Source organism: Caretta caretta, chromosome 20 (genome assembly GCF_965140235.1).
Source record: "Caretta caretta isolate rCarCar2 chromosome 20, rCarCar1.hap1, whole genome shotgun sequence".
Classification (NCBI taxonomy): Eukaryota; Metazoa; Chordata; order Testudines; family Cheloniidae; genus Caretta; species Caretta caretta.
In genome coordinates, this window is record NC_134225.1 from 13,861,376 (window position 1) to 13,889,349 (window position 27,974).

The 27,974-nt window shown below is 49.7% G+C and overlaps 1 protein-coding gene across 1 annotated transcript; it reads right to left on the reverse strand.

Annotated features, from left to right (window-relative positions):
• Positions 1–51: 51 nt before the first annotated feature.
• SP7 (Sp7 transcription factor) lies at positions 52–26,081 on the reverse strand. Its single transcript, XM_048831979.2, has 2 exons — positions 25,963–26,081; positions 52–1,835 (listed from the first exon to the last, which is right to left on the reverse strand). The coding sequence occupies exons 1-2, from the start codon at positions 26,050–26,052 to the stop codon at positions 561–563; spliced, it is 1,365 nt and encodes a 454-aa protein (XP_048687936.2). The 5' UTR covers positions 26,053–26,081; the 3' UTR covers positions 52–560.
• Between the last annotated feature and the right edge of the window lie 1,893 nt (positions 26,082–27,974).

Below are 27,974 nucleotides of genomic sequence, written 5' to 3' on the forward strand. Positions count from 1 at the left end.
CCTGAGGGCAAAGGTTCTGATGCACCATTTAGGGCCCGATCCCGGCAGGGGCTGAGTTCCAGGGCCCCAATCCATCAATGCACCCGCTGAACACCAAACTCATGAGTAGTCCCATTGGCTTTGCAGGATCAGGTTCCCATTGCCCAGGATCAAGCCCTCACGGGGTTGCCCCAACTGGGAGATGATTCCTCCCACACACACACACTTTGGTCAACCTTAAGTAACTCCTTAGGAAGACGGTGCCAGTGGCTTTGCGAGCGATCCCGGCCAGGTAGGACAAAAGGCTCAGTAAGTCTATTCACGGCAAAGAAAACAACATGACCTGGGGATTAGGTTCAAATCCCAGCCTCTGCTCCATGTGACCTTGCATCAAGGTCATTTAACTCTCCCATGCCTGCGTGGAGCAGAAAGCAAGGGTTCCAAGAGGATCCTGTCCAAGAACCCAATAGGTGTCTGCATCTGAGCCGCCACTTCCCCCAGGAAATAAATTATCTCAGTGAGAGGGGGAACTAAACAGGAGGAGGAAGAAGAGGAGGCTGGAGGAGAAGCTCCACCCCAGGTTAGATCTCCAGCAAGCTGCTTTGCTCAGGGCTGGTGGTGTCTTTGTCGTCGTTGGCCAACCCATCCTGCAAGGCTGCGCCTGGAGAGCCACCGCCGGTGGCTGTCTCCTCCCTTTCGGCTTCGCCCTCGGCAGGCTTGGCTGCCCCCATCTCGGTGTGGGTCTTCTGGTGCTTGCTGAGGTGGTCGCTGCGGGTGAACCTCTTGTTGCAGAGCAGGCAGGTGAACTTCTTCTCCCGGGTGTGGGTGCGGACATGACGTTCCAGCTCATCTGAGCGGGTGAAGCGCTTGCCACAGAAGAGCCAGTTGCAGACAAAGGGGCGCTCGCCTGTGTGCCACCGCAGGTGGGCCTTGAGGTGGGAGGCCTTGCCGTAGACCTTCCCGCAGCCCGGGATGTGGCAGCTGTGGATGGGCTTCTTCCGCAGGCTGGCGGCTGAAGCCCCGAGCCGCTCCAGCTCCTGGCAATTGGGGCAGTCGCACGTCGAGCGGCCGGTGCTGCTGAAGGTGCCGCCACGCGGGGCCTTCAGTCCGATCCCGCCTTCCATCAGGGAGTTGTTGGCCACAGGCTTGGGCTTGTACATCTCCTGGGACAGCATGTGTTGGCTGGAAGGGAGGAGGTGAGAGGAGGAGGTGATGCCCACGGCCGGGTACGGGGCAGGGTTCAAGGTGGTGAAGTCGGAGCTGTAGCTTGGCAGCTGGGGGCTCAGGGATGTCTGGGCCGGCACAGGCTGAAGGGAGCCCTGGAGGCCGTCCGACTGGGGCTGGGCACTCAGCCAGTTGGTATTGGAGTGCACGTCCCACCAGGAGGCTGTGGCATTGCTGGAGCTGCTGGAGATCCCAGGATGGATCCCAGCTTTGTACCAGGAGCCGTAAGGGTGCGCCATATCCAAGGAGGTGTAGACGCTGGGAAGGCACTCGGCCGAGGGGTGGCCCTTGGACACCAGGAGGGATGAGGGGTCCTGAGAGCCGGACGAAGCTGGAAAGGAGTGGGAGAAGGGGCTGTAGTCATTGCCATAGGTGGTGGAGGCTTGCGGGCTGGCCGAGGAGGACATCAGCCCGTTGCCACTGGGGAAGGCGGCCGTGTAGGAATCTCCCATGGCCTCGGAGCTGCGGAGCTTGGGGCTGGACTGCTCGGCTCCCAGCTGGTACAGTTTCTTCCCTAAAAGGTTCCCCGCTTTCCCCGGCGTGGCCGAATCCCTGATTGGACTGGAGCCTCCAAATTTATTGCAGGTGGCTGTTAGCATAGCCAGGGGGCTGGAGCCATAGCGAGCGTCCTCCTGCAGGGAGGGAGAAAGGAGGGCAAGGCGTCAGCAAAGGGAGACAGGATTGGCATGAGCTCAGTGAGGCCTTCAGCAGCTAGGTTTGTACCAGGCCAGGCTGATTCAGGGGGCCAGGACATGGGGCAACACAAATGCAACACAGATTCAGAGATTCATAGATATTAAGGTCAGAAGAGACCATTATGATCATCTAGTCCGACCTCCTGCACTACGCAGGACACAGAATCTCACCCACCCACTCCTGCGAAAAACCTCTCACCTATGTCTGAGCTATTGAAGTCCTCAAATCGTGGTTTAAAAACTTCAAGGAGCAGAGAATCCTCCAGAAAGTGACCTGTGCCCCATGCTACAGAGGAAGGCAAAAAACCTCCAGGGCCTCTTCCAATCTGCCCTGGAGGAAAATTCCTTCCCGACCCCAAATATGGTGATCAGCTGAACCCTGAGCATGTGGGCAAGACTCACCAGCCGGATACCCAAGAAAGAATTCTCTGTAGTAACTCAGATCCCACCCCATCTAACATCCCATCACAGGCCATTGAGCCTATTTACTATGAATAGTTAAAGATCAATTAATTGCCAAAATCATGTTATCCCATCATACCATCTCCTCCATAAACTTATCGAGTTTAATCTTAAAACCAGATAGGGCTTTTGCACCCACTGCTTCCCTTGGAAGGCTATTCCAAAAGTTCACTCCTCTGATGGTTAGAAACCTTCGTCTGATTTCAAGTCTAAATTTCCCAATGACCAGTTTATATCCATTTGTTCTTGTGTCCACATTGGTACTGAGCTTAAATAATTCCTCTCCCTCTCCGATATTTATCTCTGCTATATTTATAGAGAGCAATCATATCTCCCCTCAACCTTCTTTTAGTTAGGCTAAACAAGCCAAGCTCCTTGAGTCTCCTTTCATAAGACAGGTTTTCCATTCCTCGGATCATCCTAGTAGCCCTTCTCTGTACCTGTTCCAGTTTGAATTCATCCTTCTTAAACATGGGAGACCAGAACTGCACACAGATGCAGCACAATAGGGATAAGCTCCCACTGGGATCAAAGGAGACTCTCCCCCACATCATTGAGAACAATGGAGAATCACCCCACATCCCCAAGATCTGCATTTAACTGAGCCACTGCGGTGCCACATGGGAGTTGTAGTTCGGTGCCTCCTGCTCCCATTCTCTGTTATGGACTGTGCTCCACAGAGACACTACATCTCCCATGATGCCTTGAAGTCATGGGATTCCTATGATGCACCAAGGCCAGCCAGCATCTGACTGTGGTGCATCATGGGAGATGTAGTTCAGCCAGCAAGCCATGCCCAAGAAGGAGAACGAGGGCATAAGGCACCCAGAAGGCACCGCAGTGGTTCGGGCAGATGCAGATTAATGTCAAACTGACCCTAAACTAAATATTTCTTTTGATTTTTCCAACAGATTTAAAAAAAAAAATTGGCTAAGTCAACATTTTCCCACACAAAATTTCCATTTTGCAGAAACCACATTTTCCGTCAAAGATACATTCCAATGTTAAAATTCCCAACCAGCTTCGTTGTTTCATAGTAATTGGAACACTGCCCTACCCACCAAGTGGTGCCTTGTGGGAGTTGTAAATTCAGGTGTCTGACACCCCCATTCTGCCCCCTGTGGACTGGGCTCCTCAGCTGAACTAACTTCCCATGATGCACAGCAGTCATGGGAACTAACTTCCTATGATGCATCATAGCAGCCCACAAAGATGATTGGGATTTTCAATGAGAATTGAGTTAGGCACTCAATTCCCACTGAATTTCAATGGGATTTGGGCAGTTACAGTGTTGCCAACTCTCTTGATTTTAATCACAAATCATAAGATATTTTATGTTTATCCTAACGCCCCAGCTCCTGGAGTCATGTGATTAGGTAGGAATCTCAAATACATCTAAGTCCCTTACCCTCCTCTGAAAATCCCTGCCTTAGAAAATATATAGTGTGACTCATAGATGCATACATTTTAAGGCCAACATGCATCATTAGATCACCTCTAACCACCTCTATGTCACAGGCCAGAGAATTTCACCCAGTCCCCTCCGTATTGAGCACAATAACTTGCATTTGACTAAAGCACAATCCAACAGAGACAGAGAAAAAATGAAGAGGTAGAAGCCAAGGAGAGTCTGTGATGCAGAGAGATACCAGGAGACTGCTCCAAGCAGCAGGAGATGCAGAGTAAAACATTCTCACACCAACAGTGTAAAGAGAATGTGGGACAGGAGGCAAATGCTAACCGAGAAGAGAGACTGAGAACTAGAGGTGGGCAGGCTTTCCCATATCACGAGAGTTTCTGAGATTTCCAAATGTTTTCCCATTCTGAATCAGGATGAAAAGTTGAAATCTCAAAAATTTTGGCAAACCAAGAACCTGAAAAAATGTCAGATTGATTTTGACCTTTTATTAACCCTTTACTTTTTTTTTAAAGTATAAATGCACCAAAATTTTGCAATGAAAAGTTGTTTCGAACTGAAAAACAAAACTTTTCATTTCAAAAATGTCGACGCTTCTATTTTCAATTTGTTTTCGATTCGGAAGATTTGTCGTAATCAATCCTTTCCCAGGAGCAGATTTCGTTTTTGACAAATCAGCATTTTCTGGTGAAAAAACATTCCCAATCAGCTCTAGTGAAAACAGAACACGTGAGATGTGGACAGGGCTTGGATTGGGCGGGTACGTGGCCATACAGCATACTCGTAGCTATCCCAAATTGCCTTTCTGCTCTCAAGAATCTCACGTTTTCGGCACAGTTACTATGTGTAACTGACACAGTCCCATCTGCCTGAATCTGCAGAGAGCCTGAAACAACAGCTGGGTGAGGTGTGAACTCTCTGAATAATAGTTCTGAGAGGTGTGGGCCAAGCCTATCATGCGGGTGGAACTTGGAAAATTCCCACCAATGTTTCTCTTATTCTCATGTAGCCACTGGTTGTGGGGTCAGATATTCAAGGGCTCACCAGAGGTGTCAATCTGAGAGGTGTGACTCCACAATCAGGACCAGATTTCACATAGAGTTTAGCCCTCAATTAGCACCAGAGAGGCTGAGACCTTTGGTGCCTAAATGGGAGCTGAGATGTCTTGGAAATCTGGTCTAGAGAGTGTGGCAGGATGGCTAGGGGTTAATTGGGAACTGGAGCCTAACTGAATGGGGCGGGTCTGCTTGTCAGTTTCTTCAGATCTGGGTCTCACCGAGTAGCTTGACTAATTGGCATCGCCACACCTTGCATCCAGCCCCTGTTCTTGCTCTGGGTGGTGCAGTTCCTCTGATCTTAAAAAATTGCTTCTCGCAGAGATGGGCTTGGCCAAAGGAACTGATCTGAGCAGCAGCACGAGTGGCTGGGGTTCTGCCCCCAGTCTGGAACTCAGCCCCTCTGCTGTTCCAGCCCTGGATTACCCTCCCTGGGCACAGCTCTGCTGATGCCCCTCGATCCCCACGGTCCGCTATGGGGCCTTCTGCGGACATGCTCCTTACTCCTGGCTTTCTTCTCCCCACTGCTCTTCCAAACCTTCGACCACCCTAGACACACAGCTCTGCTGGTACACCTCACTCCTTAGTCCAGTCCTGATCCTGAGATAGCTCAGAAGATAGTAAACAAACCAGAGCTGTAGTTTCATTCCAGTGCCCTTACCCAGCAAATCTCCCAGCACGAGCATAGTCTCATGCCTCTGTCCAAGCCACATTTCAGCCATCAGCAAGTTCTACGACTTGACGTTATCCTTGTAAATGAATAACATTCTAGCCAATAGAAAAGGAGTACTTGTGGCACCTTAGAGACTAACCAATTTATTTGAGCATGAGCTTTCGTGAGCTACAGCTCACTTCATCGGATGCATAAAGTGGAAAATACAGTGAGGAGATTTATATACACACAGACCATGAAAAAATGGGTCTTTATCATACACATTGTAAGGAGAGTGATCACTTAAGATGAGCTATTACCGGCAGGAGAGTGGGGTGGGGGGAGAGAAAACCTTTTGAAGTGATAATCAAGGTGGGCCATTTCTTGCACATTTCCAGGAGTTAACAAGAACGTCTGAGGAACAGTGGGGGTCCGGGGGGTGGGGAATAAACAAGGGGAAATAGTTTTACTTTGTATAATGACTCAACCACTCCCAGTCTCTATTCAAGCCTAAGTTAATTGTATCCAATTTGCAAATTAATTCCAATTCAGCAGTCTCTCGTTGGAGTCTGTTTCTGAAGTTTTTTTGTTGAAGAATAGTCACTTTTAGGTCAGAAATCGAGTGACCAGAGAGATTGAAATGTTCTCCGACTGGTTTATGAATGTTATAATCCTTGACATTCTAGCCAATGTAGGTAGAGTTTCTATCATGTGTTTTTTGACTCCCAAAAGATTCTAAATCACTTTACTGCTGCCTAACTACTGTGTATACCTATGGCTGACTTTATCCCCCCATTAAAATGCAGCCACCTCTGGGGTGGGATGTGCCAGATGTTTACCTATGGGAAGAAACACTTGCAGTGATTTGCGGCAGGAAGTGAAAAATACTGTGTCCATTTGAAACTGCAGGGGGAAGTTAGGGCAAAGCCACTATCACAACAGCTGTTGCTATGTAAATGATAAATTAAATAGGATTATTGTTAATATTGACCTGAGGATCTGACCCCAAAATTGAAATCTGGGCAGGACATTAGAGTAACACCTCAAACTTACAGAAAGCTATGTGCTCTGACCATGCAAAGAGTTAATTTTAAGCCATCAATAGTGTTATTCCCATGCCGGGAGTTCGAAAAGTTCTTAAATCTTGTCAGAATCAGTCTTCATGGCTACCTGCAGTCAGGATCGCTCTCAGATGTCTCCTGTGAGATCTGAATCAGAAGGGATGTGTGGTTTGGTTTACATATTACTCATGGAAGAATCACAAATACTCATGAATAGACCGTGCACCATTTTGGAATGTTGGCTACTGTGTGCAATTTCACACCCCTGCAACGTGTGTGACTTTTTTTTGGGAAAAGGTCTATTTTCACATTTATAAAACCATGTTTCTTATAGCTTGCCTTGGAAGCTCTTTGGGAGAGGGACTTTTTGTCCAGCGTTTGTACAGCACCGAACACAAGGGGGTCCCGGTCCGTGGCTGGGGTTCCCAGGTGCTATGATATAACAAATGATAAATAATAAGAGGTGGCAATGCTTTTTGCATTGGGGATGGGGCTGTGACAGAAGATGGGCTCTTTCTTTTTTTTTTTACTGGAGAATTAATGCACCTGAGCAAAATTTGCCATGGAAACGGTCCCCATTCTGGAGTTCAGAATGAAATGTGAAAAGACTTGACATTCAAGAAGCATTGCATTTTTGTTTCAGATATTTCGCAAACCACTGCTTATAGCACTGCGGCCAGAGGTGAAATCCAAATCTACTGCGACTGCAAGGAAAATTACCTATCCCATGACATATGGTAACATACAATCCCACCTTCCACCCCTCATGGTCTGGGAGGATTCATTGCCAGTTGCATGTATGACTCCAATATCGTGACCTGGTCTGGAACTTTGGTGCTTTTGGGTTTCTGTGCCCTGTCCCTTCAATGTTTCTACTAGAGCCAGCTGGAAAATGGAGGGTGTCATGGAAAATTTCAACATTGTGGGTGAAAAATAAAAACTCAAAAGTTTTCATCCAAAACCCAAAAATTTCTATTCAGAAATGTTGCTGTGGTGCCTCATGGGAGTTGTAGTTTCGATGCCTTCTACACTCTGGGCTGGGCTCCGTGGCTGGACTACATCTCCCATGAGACACCCATGGACTACATCTCCCTCTTGCTGAGCTTCTGCGATGCATCATGGGTGCTGCATAGCTATGGTGTAACATGGGAGATGTAGTCTTGCTGGTGATGGCATGAGGCACCCAAACTACAACTCCCATAAGGCACCATTACATTGCTTCCAAATATAAATTTTGGGGGTTGGGGTTTTTTTTTTTCAATGAACAGTTGAAAATCTCTGCAGAAAGCAGACACTTTTAGTGAAAATGTTTCTTTAATCAAAAACCCAATTTTCTATCTTAAAACAGTTTCAATGGGACATTTTTGACCAGCCCTAATTTCTGCCTTTCTTTTCATTAACAGAACCCAAAGAGAAAAAGATAAAATAATCTGAGGAGAGAATTCTGCCTCTTTGTTCAGCCATTTTGTTCTTAGCATTGCTGCAGCCTGTCATAGAGGAGCTACACACACAGTGCTCTCTCCAAGTGACTTTACTCTTTAACTTTTCTTGTTGCATTTTCCCCCCCCTTACTCTAAAGATACATCACTTTACCGTTAAAGCATCGGGTTGCCCCGATGGATCTGTGCGACACCTTGCTGCAGGTCTCAGCATTGCCACGCATGTCATAAAGCTGCACTGTCACAGAAAGGCAGCAACCTGCATGAAATCTGCGGAATTTCCTTCACGCTGCTATTTGCATTAAGGTAGCACCTAGAGATTTCAGTAGAGATCAAGGCCGCATCATGCTACATGTACATACCTAGCACAATGGGGCCTTGAGCTCAATCATGGGCAAGACAGAGAAAGCTAGGATTATTATGCCCATTTTACAGGTGGGGAACTGAGGCACACTCCCATTGTGGACATTAGGTGTCTGAATAAGGGGATAGCTCAGTGGTTTGAGCATTGGCCTGCTAAACCCAGGGTTGTGAGTTCAATCCTTGAGGGGGCCATTTAGGGATCTAGGGCAAAAATTGGGGACTGGTCCTGCTTTGAGCAGAGGGTTGGACTAGATGACCTCCTGAGGTCCCTTCCAACCCTGATATTCTATGATTCTATGAATACCTTTGAGGATCTGGGCCAGAAAGTCTAAGTGACTTGCCCAAGGTCACACACATTCTGCGCCAGTCTTGAGTAGAGCCCTGCAGTCCAACCTGGATGGGACCTGACCACAAGCGTGGATGAACAACTGAAACCTCTGGGGCTCGGGTCAGCTCTCCTCCTGCAGCCACTGCCACCTTGCTGTGCTGCGTGTGCTACGGAGCGAATGTGCCGGGAGTCCCAGCTTCTCTTGCTCTGCAACACACACAGCCCAGCAAGGGGGCGGCCGGTGGGAGTGTCAGGGTCGGGTCAGGTGGGCGTGACTCCAGGCTGGGCTTAAAAATGAGGCCTTTACTCTCGAGTTCCAGTTTAGTCACAAACCACCCTTCTTCTAAGCCTGTGTGGTGTGACCCAGCCTAGCCCAGGGCTGGAGGCTTGAGCACTCAGGCCCTGATTCAAGAAAGCACTTAAGCACGTGCTTAACTCATCCAACGTTCAAAAAACTCCTGAGTCAGGCCCCAAAAGATCATCATATTTAGGCAAAAAGAAGTCTGATTGGTGTTCTTTTTATTGGCTCTCTGGGGGGGGGGGGGGTTCTGCGGGAGGGTCACCTTTTTAGGCTTTGCTCTGCAACCACAAGGGCGAGCTGCCTCTGTGGCTATTAACCAGATGGTCAGGGACGCTGCCCCATGCTCCTGGTGTCCCTAAGCCTCTCATTGCTGGAAGCTGGGACTGGACAACAGGGGGTGGATCACTCAATAACTGCCCTGTTCTGTTCATTCCCTCTGAAGCATCTGGTACCGGGACCCTGGGCTAGATGGTCCATTGGTCTGACCCAGTATGGCCACTTGTATGTTCTTAGTGAGATTCTTGCACAGCCCCATGACTCCGGGAGCTAGTGCTTGACATTAAACACCAGACACTGCCAGACTCATGATAAAATGTCCCATCATGTGCTTAAGTGGTTTCCTGAACTGGGGCCCAGTGCTGATTTGGGGGAGGGACAGAGAAACTGTTGGAATCATTAAAACTCATTCAGTAAAACTCTCATCCTTCCTAACATGCAGAAGTGAGAATATAAATCCAGCTTTGCTGCATTGAATCCCTGCCGTCAGCCCCTTGGCTTTTTCCCCCCTTGCTTGTCTCATTATTTTGCTTCTCCGAATGGCTGATCCTCTCCACGCAGAAGCTCACAGCTTCCGAGAGCCTCCTGTTTCCAATCTCGCCTCCTTCTCTCTCTCTCTCTCTTTTTATGGCCTTTTAATTGAATTACGTTGTGGCATTTTAAATCCTCCTCTTTCCCTTCCTTAAATGACTTCCTCTTTATTTGCTCCCTTTATGTTTTTAATCTGCTACTCTGGGAGCTTGGGGCTTTGCCAATTCCGACATGCAATGCGTAAAAAAACACAGCGCATTTCGAGCTCATCACTCAGAGGCTTTGACCCACATGCTAAGCATCTATCTATATTGTCATCGGAATTTGGAGTGTAAAAACTGGCATTTCCTTCTTTAACTTCACAGCTATCCCCACACCCGCCCCACTGCTGATTTGTATTGGGGGTGAGGAAGAGCTGAAAGAATCTGTAGATGTTTGTAATAGTTTTGCCTAGTTTTGTACACGTGCCACGGCCCTCTGCTGGAGAGAATCACAGCTGATCAGCTATGTGTCCTAAACCCTCTACTGCAAACTGGTGATGGAGATTCTCCTTGAGCTCAGGTAGTAGCACTTTCAGAGCAGAAGAGTCTGAGTTCTGGCTCTACTGTTCCCAAGAATTGTTAAATGGCCTTAGATTTGTCTGTTATTACAGGAAGATTGTCAGCTCAGGAATTGTATTTTTAAGCACTTTATTTTTCACTATTTGTGGCTTTTTTTTTAAAAAAAAATTATTATTATTTCCCTGAGCTAAGACTATTTTTATTAGGATTCTGGTGTCACCCACAATCTGCTATTCGCTTTCCAAACATAACAAGACACAGGCCTTGCATACTAAAAAAGCTGCACAAACTTAACAAAAAGCCAGTTTAGTGAAGGCAATGCAATGCAGACACACAGCCTCATGTAAATCAGTTTAGTTTGATTTAGGTTGAGTCAATTGATTCAAGGGGAAAACCGAATTAAGTGTGTCTATATTAGCAGTTTGCATTGATTCAGAGAGCTGGCTTTAAAATCAAGACAGGATGTTTTTCTAAAATATATGCTCTAGTTCAAACAGGAATTATCTCAGGGAAGTCCTATGGCCTGTGTTATACAGGAGGGGCTGCTAGATGATCACAGGGGTCCTTCATCTATGAGTCCATGAAAAAAATCGATCTAAGTTTCGTCTTTCATTTTGTTTCTAACCCATTGCAGTTAGTCAGTTTCAGCTGACCAGTCACCTAGTTTTGTAATGTCCTGGACTTGTCTACACATAGTATTTGTTGTACCAGATTCATTAAACTGGTTCAGTTAAACCAGTGCAAAGTCCTGTGTGGACGATCTTATTTCAGATTAAGAGCATCTTATTTTGGTTTCACTTAAACCTGTTCCTAACTGACTTATGAGTCTGGTTTAAACTGAAACAAGGTTGTGCAGGAGGTCAGACTAGATGATCATAATGGTCCCTTCTGACCTAAATATCTATGAATCTATGAAATAAACGATGCTAAACACTTTTTGGCTCTGATTTCCTTCAATCACTGTCAAATCACACCTTAAATTAAACTGGAGCAATGCTGCACACAGACACTCCCCCAGAGCTAGGGTGACCATCCGTTCCGTTTTTAAAGGGACAGTCCCGTTTTTTGGGATTTTTTCTTATATAGATGCCTATTACCCCCCACCCCCGTCCCGTTTTTTCACAGTTGCTATCTGGTCACCCTACCTAGAGTTGTCTCAGGGCTTGGAAACCACCGGAGCCTGCCCCTCAGAGGATCCATCCTAAGGTGTGCTGGGACAGGACATTGGGTGCTTAGAGTGGATTGCCCATGTAGTGTAGACAGGCTGGATAAATCTCTTGGCAATGCCCCTCATTGTGGTCTCAGGGCTTTGATTCGAGGGGCAGACCGGGGCATGAGTCTCCAGCATGCTTCCATTCCACACCAACCCACTGCTGCAGTATTTGAGTGGTGACCCGCTGCCAGGACAACGGGGATTTGCTGTTGGCCGGTGTGACAGAGATTCCAGGAGAACATTTTTGACTGGGCATTAGAGGAACTCGCCCCTTCCCAGCAGCACCTAACATCAAGCCAAATCTGGCCTGAGAGTGTCTCTTTCAGCAGCCAGGGAGGGTCCTGCTGGCTTTGCAATGCAAACACAGCCTGGCAGCACCAGGCACCGTGGAGCAATGCAGTCTGGCCCGGGGATGAGTCTGGCTGTCGACACCACGTCGTGCTGCCCTTTGGGTGAGGCGAGAGGACAGGGAGCTGTCTGAGATCCCCCCTCCCCTTCTCAGTTCTGGCTGGCAACAGGCATGGCCAGATGGAAACATCCAGACCAGAGCCTCAGCTATTCACACAAAACACCCAGGGACTCAGATGCGGCTGGGCTGCTCGGTGGGAAGTGCCAGACCCCAGTGTGGCTGCCGCCTCAGAGTCTGAAGAAACCCGGTGGTGGGGGCAGGTAGAGGGAACAGATCACGCTGGGACGTGGCTGAGACAGACCCGCGGCTTGCATCAGCCCAGGCCAAGGGTCCCAGCCCAACTATTCCTTGCCATGCCCCGGCCATTGTCAGGGACAAAGAGAAACCAGGAGACCAGCGCGGTATCGGCAGCCAGTTGGTACCAGCAGCTAAGGGAGCTGCTAGCCGGGAGACAGATCTCTAGGGCTACCAGGGGAGAGAATCCTCAACCAGAGCTTCTGAGCGTTTATGGAAAACTGGCTCCAGGCACAAGTGTGAGCCGGGTGTGAACTGTGACCAAATCAGAATGATTATCATCGTTATTTGTATTTCAGTAGCATAGAGGCTCCAGCCCAGATCAGAGCCCCATGGTGCTAGGCGCTGCATAGACACACAGGGACAGACAGTCCCTGCCCCTGCTGAGATCAGGGCCTCATGGTGCAGGGTGCTTCATAGGCACACACAGAGAGACAATCCCTGCCCCAGCTCACATTCTAAACAGACAAAGGTGGGGGGGGGAAACTGAGGCACAGAGCAGGGCAGTGACTTGCCCAAGTTTAATGGCAGAACCAGGAATAGAATCCAGCTAGGCGAGTGCGCCTTGCCACTAGACCACACTGCCTCCTGGAAACCCACTAGCCCTTAGACACTTCCCCATTAGAACAGCTGCTGTAGATGTACTGACCAACCTAAGCCCTGGGCCAGGGGAGAAAATCCTGCAGGCTCTAATCACCAGATGTTTTAGACCCAGCACAGGCCATGGCAGTGTCCCCAGTATCCATAGGTGCTGGAAGTAGGGGTGCAGGGGGTGCTGCAGCTGGCTTGAAGTGGTTTCCATTATACACAGGGTTTGCAGTTTGGTTCAATGGCTCTCAGCCCCCCCACTATAAAAATTGTTCCAGAGCCCCTGCCAGCATCCTGCCTGGAGAGACGAGCCTGGGATTTCAGCATCGTCAGGCCTGGCCCTGCCAATCATGGGACTCAGCTGTGCCAGTGGGTTTTGCAACATTGACCCTTGTTCATTAGGACTAAAGTTGAGACCCTCCAAATTCATTCCACACAGGGGCTCCCTTCCCAGTGCCTAGGAATCTAGGCCAGGTTTAAACTGGTGACCTAGCCATCAAATACACCCTAAACCCACCCCCCTGTGCCTTCCGGCTACCCTGGCCCGTCATCTAACTTAGCCTATAACTAAGGGCAGGCCTCTACTACAGGAATACTGCCAGACTAAACAAAGCGCTCCTAGTGTGGACAGAGTTTATCCCAGCAAAGCCGCAATCTCACTGGTAGAACTCATCCCCCCGGGTCCGTGAACCGAAACAAGCTATAGCAACACAAGCATATCTCTGCCACAGTAACTGCCCCTGCCCTTGGGGGTTCGGCCAGCGCCGCGGTATCGGCCAGGGTCACACAGTTTCACCCCTGTGACTGAGGCCGTTATGCCGGCAGAAGTCTGGCATGTAGATATGGCCCTTGAGATGCAGGCTCCAGCTCTCCGCTGAGGGGTTTATATCACATCCAGCACCCTATCCCAGCACTAACAGGCTATTAAGAGATAACTGCTAAAGCAGGAAGGGGCCTTTCGTCTCCAGCTGACTTTTCGTTACTCCATTACAGTCCCTAGCACCCTTTGAGCCGGTCCCAGAGGGCTGCGTAAATATCACTGGCTTATGGGGCTCTTCCATGCAGCTGGATGGCATTTCTCTGCTTGTCTATCTGCAGTGCAATAGTTTCTGATCGCCACAGACTGCCCATTTCACAGATTTCAGGGAATATTCCAGGTGTCCATGGTCAGAACCCTACTGAGTTGGGGGAAATTTGGAGAAAACAAAAGGGGCAAAGGGGAGCCCATGGTATCAGGTAGGCAAAGCCATCAGCATCAGCTGCCTCTAATTTTCTATAGATCAAGAAACAGGCTGATGTCAGAAATTAACCCCTTCCAGCATGACAGCAACACCCCTCCTTTTAGTGCTGTCCATTTCCAAGAAAGAAAGAAAGAACTGGGGGAGCACTGGCATGGAGGAGAATGATGGACCCTAGCATGGGAGGGAAGGGGGGCTCACACATAGAGCCCCTGGCCTGTGAGAAGGGGAGTTTCAGGGAGTTCCTGGCTGACTCACAAGGGGCTTGTGGGGGAATGGAGAAGCCCCCTGGGGGCGTGCAATGAATTCGGCCATGAAGCATTTGACCCCTGCCCCCCATTATCCTCATTTCACAGATAGGGAAACTGAGGCAGAGAGCCGGACATGACTGGGTTACACAGCCATTCAACAGCAATGTTAGGAACAGAACCCAAGTATCCTGGCTCATCAGCTTGTGCTTGCCCCCTGACCCACGCACACAGCCAGCAAGCATTCAATATTTCCTCAAGTCTGACTCACACTTGTTTGCTCCCTCCCCATCCCAACACTTGTGAGTGATAATCCCTTTGCTCCCCAGGCGTTTCCGCTTTGATTTGCAGCCAGTCAGTCTGTTTGCCTGGCTGGAGTTGTTGGAAAGAGAACCCGCCACTGGAGGGCCACAAATGGATGTAGCCACAGGAGGAATAACAGGAGAATATTACAAAGGGGAACCTTTAGGCTGAAAAATTGGCAAGAGTCCAGTGGAGGGATCTCCTTCCATAGAGGTTTTTAAGGTCAGGTTTGACAAAGCCCTGGCTGGGATGATTTAGTTGGGGTTGGTCCTGCTTGGAGCAGGGGGTTGGACTAGATGACTTCCTGAGGTCCCTTCCAACCCTGATAGTCTGTGATTCTATGAATATCAGGAAATTCTTTCTGATGATTGAGTCTGTTCGGTTGGGGAATCTTTTCTCAATGGAGGTATTGGAAGCACCATCATTTGGGTCTAGAGATGGGCGAACAATGGATTTTTTGGTTTGCAGCAATTCCAAAAAATCGGGGGGAAGGGGAGAGGAAATTAGTTTCATTGACCCAAAAATGAAATTTTTCAAACTTTTTAGCAAATTGGAAAATTGCAAAAAATTTCATTTCAGGTCGAACGAAGCCTTGCTTCGGACCCCAAACACAATGTTTCATTTGGGTTTTGAGCTCCCCCCGCCCTTTTTAAATTCAAAAAGATCATATTCAACCTAATATCGAACCAAAAAGGCAGATGTTTCCTTTCGAAAGCGTAGAAACAAAATGTTCTGACTTTTTCTGAATTGTTTTTAGAGTTGGTTTTACTGAGCGAAACAATTTGCAGAAATCGACATAAAATCACAAAATGTTTCAGTCGAACCGAATCTGTGGGGAACTTCGCCTGGAAAACGTTGCAGATGAAAAATTTTGCCCAGCTGTAATCGGGACATTTCAAGAGAAGGCGCCAGACGGCAGAGCTTTTTAACCCAGCGGGGAAAAGCGAACGAGATCCAGTGGCTGGAAATGGAAGCTCAGCGTAATCAGATGAGAAATAAGGTGCAATTTTGTGACAGGAAAGGCAATTAACTATTGGAACGACTTACCAAGGGATGGATTCCGCGTCAAAACTGCATTCTAGCTCCACTGCAAGACATGGGCTTCATGCAGGAATCACTAGGTGTCAGTTTCTCTGGGCTGTGTTTTGCGAGAGGTTTAACTAGTTGATCAAAATGGTCCCTTCTAGCCAGGGCCAGCCTTATGGGTGGGCAACCGCCCAGGGTGCTGTGGTCAAGAGGCATGAAGCGTGGCAGGCCTGGGGTGGGAGGCCATGGAAGGGAGCTTGGGAAAATGCAGGGGGGGGAGGGGGGAAGGGAGGCAGCGAGGCCCAGGAGCAATGCAAGCAGTGGGAAGGCCAGGGAAGCAGCAGTGGCCTGGGGGGGATGGGTGGGGAGCCCAGAGAGGCAGTGGGGACTAGGGGGGCGATTGGGGGGGGGAAATCCCAAGGAGGCAGTGGGGGCCAGGGGTTATGGGGGGGAGCCCAGAGAGGCAGTGGGGACTAGGGGGGCGACGGGGGGGGATCCCAAGGAGGCAGTGAGGGCAAGGGGTGATGGGGGGATGGATGGGTAGGCAGCGGGGGCTGCGGGCAATGGGTGGGGGGTTGAGGGAGGCAGAGGGGGCCAGGAGCGATGGGGGTGGGGGGTGTGGAGAGCCCGGGGAGCCAGCGGGGGCCAGGAGTGATTGGAGGGCAAGCCGAGGAAGGCAGTGGGGGCCAGGGGCTCCAAAATACAAGTTCGCCCAGGGCACCATTTTTCCTAAGGCAGGCCCTGCTTCTAGCCTTAAAATCTATGAAAACCAGGCTGGACAAAGGCATTTGAAGGGAACCAGCCTGTCATGATTTCCGGAGCAAGATGAACTAGGTTAAGCCATTACAAACCCTTAGCAGGCTTGCATCTGCCCTGCGAGCTCTGGGTAAGTACCATTGGCCCCAAGGTTCTGAGGCCTTTTACACGCGACTCAGTGGCGTGTCTCTGTCTGTCTGTGTATCGCAATCACTTTCGCACGCTGCAGCTGATCAATTCCATGGCAATGTTCTAGGCAGCAGTGGGCAGAACCCTATTGATTTGGGTGAAACTCAGAACAAAACAAAAGCAGGAAAGGGGGGGGCAGGTGAAGCCCTTGCCATCTGGTTGGCAGACCCAGCAGTTCAACCACCTGTCTGTGCCTGTAGGTTAGATTAGCCCTCGCTGGTGGCCAGACCACACCAAGGGGTTTATGGGTAGGGCTGCATTTTTGTCATGGAGGTCACAGTGATCATGGAAATCGTGAGTTTGAATAAAGTCCCTGAAATTGTGGAAAAACCACATTTGATGTAGGGTTGCCAACCCTCCAGGATTGTCTTGAAATCTCCAGGAATTAATCTTTAAAGATTACGTCATGTGATGAAAGCTGTAGGAATACGTCCCATCAAAACTGGCAACCCTTGTTTGATTAGACCCCCAAACTGAGTGGCATTGCAACTCCATGTGCTAGGTCGCAACACCACTCAGGTTTGGCCCCTCTGTAGACAGAGGGGTGGGCGGGTTAAACCTGAGTGGTGCAGGAACTCTGTGTGCCAGGTTGCAATGCCTGGAGCAGGACATCAAGCCCAGCCTCACAGGACAGGAGTCACTGGTCCGGGGCGAATGCAGGATGGGCTTCCTCTCCACCTCCACCACACACACCCTGGGCCTGACCTTTCAGTGCCAACTTCATTATTTTGTGACCGTTTGGTGACGTATCGTTTTTTTACCGCCCCCTCTGCCGTGAAATGTATTTAAAATGTTCGTGCCAAAACCAGAGAGTCAGCTACTGTCACCAAGTTCAGAGAGCTGCTGCTTTATCTAAAGCAGACCCCGTTCATACTCTTCACTAGAGACTGCTCCAGGTTCAGGCCCAAGCAGGGTAGCTGTTACGTTTGTGCAAGTAGCCAAGCACAGGGCTAGAGGATGAGGGAAAAGGGGGGATTTTTACCTTTGACGGGAGGGGAAAGTATTAAAAAAGAAAATCTAAAAATATTTCATGGCCCATTAGAACTTCCCCAAGCCAGTGAGAAGTTTCCTGAAGCACCAAACCTTTATTTATCTATTTCTTTCTTTATTGATTCTTCTTTGGGTTTTTTTTTTTAAACACAGGTTTTTATAAAACTCTCCCCAAATCAGCCACTGTGCTCTTGCAGCTAAATATCTCCAGGCTGATTTTTGTTGGTTCCGAATTCTTTATCTTATTTTACACAAGAAACTGGCAGAGCGCCTGCCTGCCTTTGGATGAATCCTTGCATAGTTCGTCTTATTTGTGAAACAGTTTCTATGGGCACCTAAGAGGCCCTTAGATTCATAGACTTTGAGGCCAGAAGGGACTGTCCTGATCACCTACTCTGACCTCCTGCACATTGCAGGCCACAGAACCTCACCTCCGCCCACTACTGTAACAGAACCAGAACCTCCGGCGGAGTTACTGACGTCCTCAAATCATGATTTAAAGACTTCAAGATCTGACCTCTCAAGATCTAGCACATTTTACGCATCTTTAGGGCCAATAATAAGGATCCAATCTGGGTCCCATGAAACTAGAGCGGGCCTGATTCTAGCATTACAAGCTTGGAGTGTTCAAAAATCTTGAGTCAAGCTTTGAAAAATGCCAGAGATTGGCTTAAAAAACTCATGAGCTTTTACAATTAAATAATACATTTGGGTTTGTTTTTTTTTAATGTGCATTCTGGCTCCTGGTAAAATGCTTAGATTACATCAGTAATAGGGACATATTATTGAGAATTAGCTTCGGGCAGACTGAAGTCACCATGTCATCGCCAGCTGGCACTTTTTGGTCAGATTGCCTGCCTTGGAGATAAAGAGCTCGCACATCATGCCCTGAAGATCAGACATGAGATCAGGAAGGGACATTGCCCAGCTCCGGACTGGTGGCTAACCTGTGATTAACCTGGTACACTGGATCAGTAATAACCTGTTGGAGCTTTTAGATGCGCAGAATAAAGCCCTACAACATGGACACGCACACCCAGCACTGTGGCCCTCGCTCTCTACCTGTGTTGTTGTTCTGGGTTCTGAGCATTTTGGGTTACGTCGCGTTTCAAGCTTTTCCTCACAATTATGAGAGTTAGCAACTTATTTCCTTGTCTAAAGCAACGAGACCAGATATTCTGACCTAACCCCATGACTCCCAGTTCTGGGACCTCCTGAAAAACCAGAGCTCGCGAGACTCATGGTAAAATCACGACATTGGGATTCTCATTTACACTAAGGACTCTTTAAACAGCCACGCTAGTGTAAATGAGACTCGGTCTACCGGAGCTTTGCCATTGGCTTAAATAGGAGCGGGATGGGGGGGTCTAAGATAATGCACAGCAAGAAATGTGTTAGGGCCTGATCGTAATCCCATTTACACTCATTTTAAATGGTTGTAATTCCATCAACCTCAGTGGAATTAGTTCTGATTTACACCAGTGGAGGAGAACAAGGACTTTAGATTCTCCCTGTACAGCCCCCTCATCCCACCGCACCCCAGGCTGGGCGTGTGAGACAGAAGGAATGAACTGGTTTTGGGTTGTGGAGTTTTTTTGTGGCACAACCTAGGGCTTATAAAGGGGTGGGCTGGGGGAGAAGGGAGAATGTCCAAAATAATTAAATGGGGCAGGGAGGTGTCTGCTTTTGAAAAATGAAGTTGGCTTTTATGGGGGAGCATGTTTTAAAGAATGGAACTGGGGCGTTTGGGGGAGTGTTCTTTAAATGTGATTTTTGGGGCATTGTCTGAAAGTTGGGTTTTGGAGGGTGTTTTGAATTCATGAATTTGTGAGGCTGTGTGCTTTCAAAGCCCCCTGTTGTGGGGGAGTCCGTATGTTTCTCTTAAGAATTCAAACCAGGTTCTTTGTTGAGGGGGGTTATGTGTTTTATTCCCAGAATGAAATGAGGGGGGCAGAGGGGGAATTATTTGGTTTGGAGGGAGATGGTTTGGGAATGAAATTAGGTTTCGATGGAAAGAAGGCTCTGGCAGGGGGTTGGGACTCTGGGGTTTTATTCCAGCTCTGGGAGAGAGTCATAGTTAGAGCAGGGGGCCTGAACTCCTGGGTTCCGTCCCTACCTCTGGGGTGCAGCATGGGCTGTAATGGAAATGCTGAAATGAGAATGACCGTGTGGTGGCACCGGCGTAGGGCTCTGCTACTCACGTCTCTGCCCGCCGAGTCGGCCAGCTCGGCCATCACAGACAGACGGTTCCCCTTCCAGTTTTGGGAGAGAGAAACTATTCAGCCCAAATTTCTGCCCCTGACCACCCCCTGTGTGCAAATCCTTAGTAGCTCCCTGGGCTTTTCCTGGAGTCACAGCTGGAATAGATCTCTGCGGGTGGAGCTAAGGTCCTGGCCCTGGGGAGAAGGTGTTGCACCGATATAGCAAAAGCAGGACAAACTCCCCAATGCGGGTACACTGCAGCAGCGCAAGCATGTCAATTGCAGTAACGCCAGCCCGATTTTACACCCCGGGGACCTCCCCAGCCCACCCTCCAACAGCTTGAGCTAAAGCTCCAGCCTGCATCACTAGGAGCTGTAACAGATCCATGTCCTCTGGGGCCCGGGGAGGCCAGGTAGGCAGACCAGTGCGTTCCACATCTGGGGCTTGGGTCCATGTAACGCCACCGCTATCCTTCTACAGGTGCAACTCTCCTTAGTCCAGACAAGCTCCTTAGTCCAGACAAGCTCTTCTATATGATGGAAACCTGATCTCTCAGCCCTGTGCCACCAGATTGCACCCCTCAATGCCCGCCTGGGAATTGAATAAAGCCGGCTGGCCCGGCAAGAACAAGACAAGTGAAATCCAGCGAGGGGGATACGCAAACCCTAGGGGGTGGACAAACGTGATCCAAGGACCCACCACTAGGAAATCACTATCCCGCTTGCTGGTAGCGCAGGAGGTGTGGGGGGACAGAGGGCAGGTTTGATGTCCTTCCCTTCCCGAAAAAAACAGTCCTTAACGGGTTCTGCCTCCGGCCACTCCTTCCGCCCTTCACAGCCTCCAGTCCTTTGGTGAAGGCAGGAAATCTGGGGTCAGGACTCCTGGATTCTATTCCTGGCTCTGGGAATTAGGGCAGGGGATGGGGAGCCAGAATGCCTGGATTCTCCTTCGTTATTGCCTTGCTAAGGGGCTATTTGGCACCCCTGAACTGACGGCTGCACCCAGGATGGTACAGATAGAATGAATTAATTCCCCTGAGCCCTGATTCCATTCTGGACTCCGCCACTGACTCCGCCCATCCTCCAGCAGGTCACCGATGTGACAAGGGGACCGACTGACATGACCCAACCTCCAGGAGAGGAGCCAACGCAACTTTCGGGGCTCTGCATGAGGGACCCAGGACCTCCTGGGAAAGGCCTTTGAAATCACCGAACCGAAGAGATGCTCAGGGGAGCCCCAGTGCATGGTGGGACTTTGTTCAGGAGGCTGGTCTTCGTGCCGAGGCACGTTGGGCCATTCTCGGTGTGCTCCAAGGGGAAGCTTGCTGGAGTCTGTGGGGAGGACGGAGCGTTTGCCACGGGTGGGGAAGACTCAGAGGCAGAGGAATGGGGGCTGTGTTTATATGCTCAGTGTCTCTGCTTTTCTTTAGTCCCTGCTCTGAGTTCTGAGCTGAACCACAGGGGGGAACTCACCAGACCTTGGGCTGGATTCTTCTCAGCATTGGGCACCTCCTGATCCTCTGTTGGTGCCTGCTACGGGCGGAGGGAATTTCATCCGACAATAGACTATGTCTCTGATCCCTAGCTGGACCAGGCCTCTGCCTAGTCAAGGAAGGAGCCAGGGTTCTGGCCTGATGCTAACAGCGATCACCAGTAATTCAGTCCCCTTCTTTTTGCCTTCTCTTTGGCCTCGTCTGTGCCAGCAAAATGCCCCAATTTAATGGCAGATGAAGTGGGCTTTAGCCCACGAAAGCGTATGCTCAAATAAATTTGTTAGTCTCTAAGGTGCCACAAGTCCTCCTCGTTCTTTTTACAGGTTGAAAAATGCACACTGCAAAGCACTACTGGGGATACACTTGGGGCTTGCCGAACACAGAAGTCACACCGGTTTAACAAACCATGGAATTAAACCCTTGTGTGGACACCTTCCGATCAGTTTCAGATTGGTTTAGCCTGCACCCGTAATAATAATAGTAATACCCCATCTTAAATAGTGCTTTTCATCAGTAGATCTCCAAGCAAGTCTGTATTATCGTCATTCTACAGATGGGGAAACTGAGGCACGGAGCGGTCACCCAGCAGGCCAAGCTGTGACTAGACCTCAAATCTCCTGAGTCACTGTGCAGTGTATGCACTATGGCACAATTCACCTTTCCTAGACCCTGAGCTCAAAATAAGTGGGAGACTTGCTATCTCTGAGGATACCAAGAATTTAAGCATAACACCATGGAAAGAAACTTACAGACCTTGCACTGGCTGCTTGGGAGCAAAATTAGAGCTACTTAATGGGTGAGCTCTACATTATGGCCTCATATGCCTCAGTTTCCCCACCTGACTGGGGATAATGGTGCTACCTTGGCCTCATATGGGACAGGGTGAGGGATCATTCATATTTGCAATACTATTATTGTTCTTACACACAAAGGTTGAGATTTTTCAAGCTGTCTAGGGGATTCATTTCTATGGGAGCTACATGTCTGAGAGGAACAGGCACTGGACGGGGACTCAGAACATCTGGGTTCTATTGCCAACTCTGGTGGGTGATCCTGTGTGCCTCAGTTTCCCCTCCCACCCTTTGTCTATTTAGACTATGAGATCTTTGGCATGATGAAGTCCTGATCTCAGCTTGGGCCTCTGGCAGGTTAATAACATATACAGCCAAGACTCGTGATATTTGGCATTTTAGTTAAAGCACCAGCTCCTGGAGTCATGTGATGTTAAGATAATCTCCCTAGACATCTTTGAAAATCTGCTCCTTTGGGGATTCCCTGTTTCCTTAGAGCAAGAGGGGAATGTGGGTGTTGAGAAATTCATGAGGAAGATAAGAGAGGAGGATCATTTTCGACATGACAAAGGAAGGAGGGGGTGTGTGCGGGATGCCTCAGACCTGTGTTTTACCCTCTAATCCTCCAGGAACCCTAAAAATTCCACAGGACAAAAATAATCAGCGTGAAACAAGTGGGGAAGGAGGTAAACAAGTGGCTGATAACAGGTAAAACTCATATCAGCAGCAACAACAATGTTCTATAGGATCACGAGTGAATCCCACAGCGGATGTGGCAAGGGACTAATAGAGATGCAAGATGGAAAACAGCCTGGTTGCGGGGGAGGTCAGACGGCAAAGGTGCTTAGTTGGGAAATCCGGCCCTGATTGTGGGTGCTGAGCACTCGGAAATCGGTCCAAATTGGGTCAATATGCCCCTGCCATAACCTGATGCAGCATTGCTACAGTTGTGCCCAAAGAAGCTTGGCCCAAAGGGTCTTTAAAACGAGGGATAAGGAATTTCTTTAATTGGTCCGACTTGCTCAAACTTCAATCCTGCGCCCTAAAACGGGAGCAGATTTACCCCCCACCTGGAATCTCAGATGGTTCAAGCTGTGTTCCTGGAAGGGTCAGTCCCATCCTCCGCCCAGCAGATATACAGATCTGCTCCATCAGCATCCAATGAGCAGCTGGCCCAGGTGGGACCTGCCGCGTCTCGGCTCCTGGCACGCACACGCTCTGCTCCCTCCCAGCGCGGCGCGCCTCGGCGAGGCTGGCAGCAAGGCTGTGCACACCCGCAGTGCCTCTGAATTTTACAGGCCTTGTTTAAACTCCCTGCCGGGCACTGCGGGGAGATGTGAAAGGGTTATGAACTCTGTTCTACAGGTGGGTAAATGGAGGCAGGGGGAGAGGAAGGCATCTGCCCAAGGTCACCCAGCAGGTCAATGGCAGAACCTAGCCCCGTACACTAAGCAGTAGACAATATTCCCTCCCCTGGCTTGACCACACTCAAAGAATAGAACGCAGTTGTCCCAGTCCAACCATCCAATTCCCTCCCAGTGCTAGGAGAGAACTCAGGGGACCCAGGCCACTGCTCTAGCCACTCAACTCCCTCCCCGAATAGAACCCAGGAGTCCTGGCTCCTACTGCCCAACGGGACACCCACTGCACAGCTGCAATCCCAAGCCCCCCTGTGCCAGGATCTAGGAGCGAGCCTTTCTCATGCACCCCCTTCCACCTGCCACCCCTGGCTCCCCATGCATGGACGGCAGCCAAGTCGGCCTAGGTGACCAGCACATGCCATTGTAAGGGAAGGCAGCTCTTGTTTTTTTCCAGCTGTAACTTTCCTCAGCCCAGGGCTGTTTTGACAGGGGTGGGATGGAACTGACACTGGGGGGTGGAATTGACTGGGCCAAATTAGAGGCAGCCCCTTTGGTCAACCATTTCCTCCCCCTCTTACCCCAGTGAGTCCATCCTGATTGAATCCCTCCTCTCCATAGGAAATATATACCGATCAAATCAAACCTTCGCGAGACACAGCAGGGAGCAGCCGGGTTAACCAGCCCCAGGCAGACAGACACGGGACTGGCCACAGACAGAACAGACGGTGTCAGCAAAACATCCTGAAGACTCAGGAATGTGGCAACCCCTTTTGAACCAGCTCCGGGCCCAGCAATGGGATGAGCTTAGAGACCAAGGGCCAGATTTCTTGGGCATGAGGCAGCTAATACCTTTCAAAACTGTCCCCAAGCGCCCTCAACTTGCAGCGAAGCCGAGAGAGCTAAGGGCGAGTGGCACCGCAGGGATGGGGCCCAGAGGGAGACTGGGCAGCTTGTATCTCCTTGGAAACAGTGGCCATCTGGGCAAAGACATTTGTCTCTAGGCCACTTGCTCGGATGACCCCCTCGCCACCACCAGCTAGCCTCTTGGGAGAGACCATAGCTAGGTTTGCAATAGTCCCATCAGCGCACCATGGGCTCGACCTTGGGAAGCTGTGAGCACCCTCTCAGACGGTGCCGTGCATCCGCATTGCCAGATCCTCAGGGGGAGCAGATCGCCGTCGCTCCGCATAGAGACATCGACGCCAATGGAATGATGCCAACTGGGGGTCTGGCCCCATTGACTCCAAGGGAGCGACAGACGATATACACCCATTGGGGAGAATTTGCTCCATTGCCCTCAACAGATCGACTTTGATTTACACCAGCCCAGGTGCCTGCCTCGGGGCCTCAAAGGACTGCTTGAATCCTACGCTTAGCTAAGCCAACTGCCTGAAGTGCCAAGTGCCTGATGCCAGTAGCCGGGTTCCAGGAAGCTGAAAGCAACATTGCTTTAACAAGATCCATTCCCCCTACCTTCTTTTTTCCTGAGATGGAGAAGCGGAGAATGGAAGGGGGGTTAGCTGGGAGCTGGGGCGTGTTAATGTGGAACATGACCTTATTAACACACCTATCGCGAGCCTCAAATCTCTCGCCACTGCTGAAATTTCAACTTCAAACGACGTCTTGGGTTGTGGGTTTTTGGAAACGTTCAAGCTCTGGGCCGCTTTTATTTTCCGTCTCTGATCGTTATTTCCTTTTCTTTTAATTAAAACCCCTCGTTATCTTCTTCCCCCTTATTCAAAAAATTAAAAGCCAACTTCTAAACCTACCCAATCCCCCTCTTTAAGAAAAAAAAAGACATTTTTTCGCTGTACGATCACATAGGATCATTAAAAAGGATTTTTCTTTTTTCTAAAAAAAAAAAATCTTAAAAACAACCCTTTAAATAGCAACTCCAGCCGGTGAAATTTCTGTAGCCAATAAAATCTGAAAATAGCCCTGAACTGGGAGTTTGTCCTCAACCGAAACCTAAATATTTGTGACTATAGCAGCTGGGCAGTTGGGTTTCTGAATCTTTCCCAACCTTTGCTCTGAAGGCAATTGCTGCTTGTGAAGGGTGGGGAGGCTAGAAAAAGTTTAACTTGATTCCCCTCTTTAACTTGATTCCCCTCTTCCACGTTTTGCCTTTCATCTAAACAAGGAAAACACCCCCTCAGGTTTAAAAACCATACCCTGTTAAATGGGGCACAGCCCTGGGTTGGTTTTGCAAAAGTCTACACACACAAACTCACACAAACTAAACACAGATGACACTGAAATCCAGGGCACCCACAATCAGTACCCAGGCGCTCCCACTCCAGAGTTTAGAGGAAACATCCTTGATCTCTATCGCTTCTCCTTCCTCTTGGTATATTTCACCCCCTCTTAAGATAGGCTGCCCAGCACCCCCTGCACCCAGTCCTTATAGCTTCACCATGGATTTGATTTTAGGACAACCCCCACCCCACCCCAAAATAAAAAGAAAATGCAAAGAAAGAAAGGGAGAGAGAGAGAGAGAGAGAAAAAAAAGAGCTTCTTACTTTTTTCAGCTCCTTGGGGTTTAGTTTCCACCTGGCTTGAGAAAACCCAATTGCTGCTAAGTCAGGACTCTCTAAGGCCCCTGAATGCATGCAGTGGGGAGATTACCTCGAGCGCTGGAGATGCCATCTCTCTGTGTGTCCCAGCCTGGGGCGATTGCAGCAGATTTTGAGGAGAGACAAGGAGAGGGAACTAGTTGATCCGTAGTTAGAAGGGACTGGGGGGGAGCTCCTTCCCTTTGCACTAGGATCCACCCTCTAATTACAGCCTAGGAGCCTTTGAGCACCCGCTAGTATCCAATAAAGGAGGAGGGAAGGGGGTGGAGTGGGGGGAAGAAGTCAACATTTTCGGATTGATCCTTGTTTCCTCAGAGGTTAGAAAAGAAAGAAATGGGGGTGGAGAGGATGGAGGGAAAGAAGAGGAGAGAAGAATGAAAAAGAGGAAAGGAAAGAGAGGGAGGGGAAAGGAGGAGGGACAGAAAAGGGAAAAAAAGAATGGAAAAGAACAAATGGAGGGGGAAGGACGAGGGAAAGAAAAGAAAGAAACAGAGGCGGGGGAAAGGATGGGGAAAGAACAGAAAAAAGAATGGAAAAGGAGGAAAGAAGAAGTGGGGAGCTAGGAATAGGGAGCCGGATGACATTCTGCGCACTGACCCCTTGGGATGCTGGGGCTGGGACTCTCCGCCAGGGCACAAGGCAATGCCGGGGGGCTTGGGGGAGGCTGCGCCTGAGGGATGGATGAAGGCTGACCCTGCAGTCCTCACACACTCTCCTTTCCCACTCAGGCCGAGGGGGTGGGGGTGGGGTAGTCTGTAAACGGATGGAAGGATCAGGCCCAAATGGTTCAACACCGATCCTGACCCTGTTTAGGTCCCTAGGAGTTTTGCCATCGACGTCAAAAAGAGCAGGATCGGGCCCGCACGTGGAAAGAGACTCCCAGCTCAGATTCAATCCGACTCCTCTTCCACGCTCGCTAGAGGTCTGATCTGGTTCCTACTGCGGGGGGTGGTTCAGCCTCCTGCCGCCCTCTGGGCAGACGTTTACACTGGCCCAAAGTGCTACCCGGATCAATGCGGTGGCCAGTTCGCCCCCACATTTTGCACTGGGAGCACAAGCCACAGGGCCATGGAGCAGAGGGCCCCTGAGTGCAGGTGGGACAAGGATGAGGGGTGGGAGAGTCCGTCTAGCTGTCTGGCTGTCAGCCAGAGGATCAAGGAGTGAGGAGGAGCGGGGAAGAAAAGAGGATAGGAAGGGAGAGAGCTGAGAGGAGAGAGAAAGCAATGACGGTATAAAAGAAAAGAGAAGGGCAGACAGGCCAGGTCAGCAAAGAGAAAAGTCACGAAGGAAAAGGAGAGAATGTGAAAGAGACAGAGAGTGGGACCAGAACAGAGGCGCTGGGGGTGGCTCTAACTGACAGGCCGAGGGGAGGTGTAAATTGCGCCGATGTATTCTCGTGTAGAGCCAGAGTCTGATCTGCATTCACACTGGTGTAAACATGGAGTCAGCAGCCTTGCCCTGAATTTAGACAGGCGTAAATCTGGACTAAGCGGCATGGCTGTGCGTTTACACTGGTGTGAATCTGGAGTGAGCCGCGGTGCCCTGCCTTGACGCTGGGATAAATCTGTAGTGAGCAGCCTTGCTGTGCTTTTACTCAGCTATAAATGAGAGCAAAATCTAGCTCGCTCAGACGGCCCAGCGATTGCTCTGTGTGGCATTTGGCACATAGGATTCTATGGTAATTTGCCTGCTTCTATCAAATAAAATGCTCCACACTGATGGGCTCCATCTCCAGCATTACCCCACAACTCCTTGCACTTGCCTTTGAAAGGTGGGAGGCTTTGAGACCGTTGATTATGCTTCACACCCAAGTAGCCCCTAAGAGCCCATCGTCCCGGGTGAGGAACGAACACAGAGTGGGCCACAGACCCTGCCCTGCCCTGGAGAGCTTGCAGTTTAAACGGACAAAGGGTGGGAGGGGAAACTGAGGCACAGAGCAGGGCTGTGATTTGCGCCTG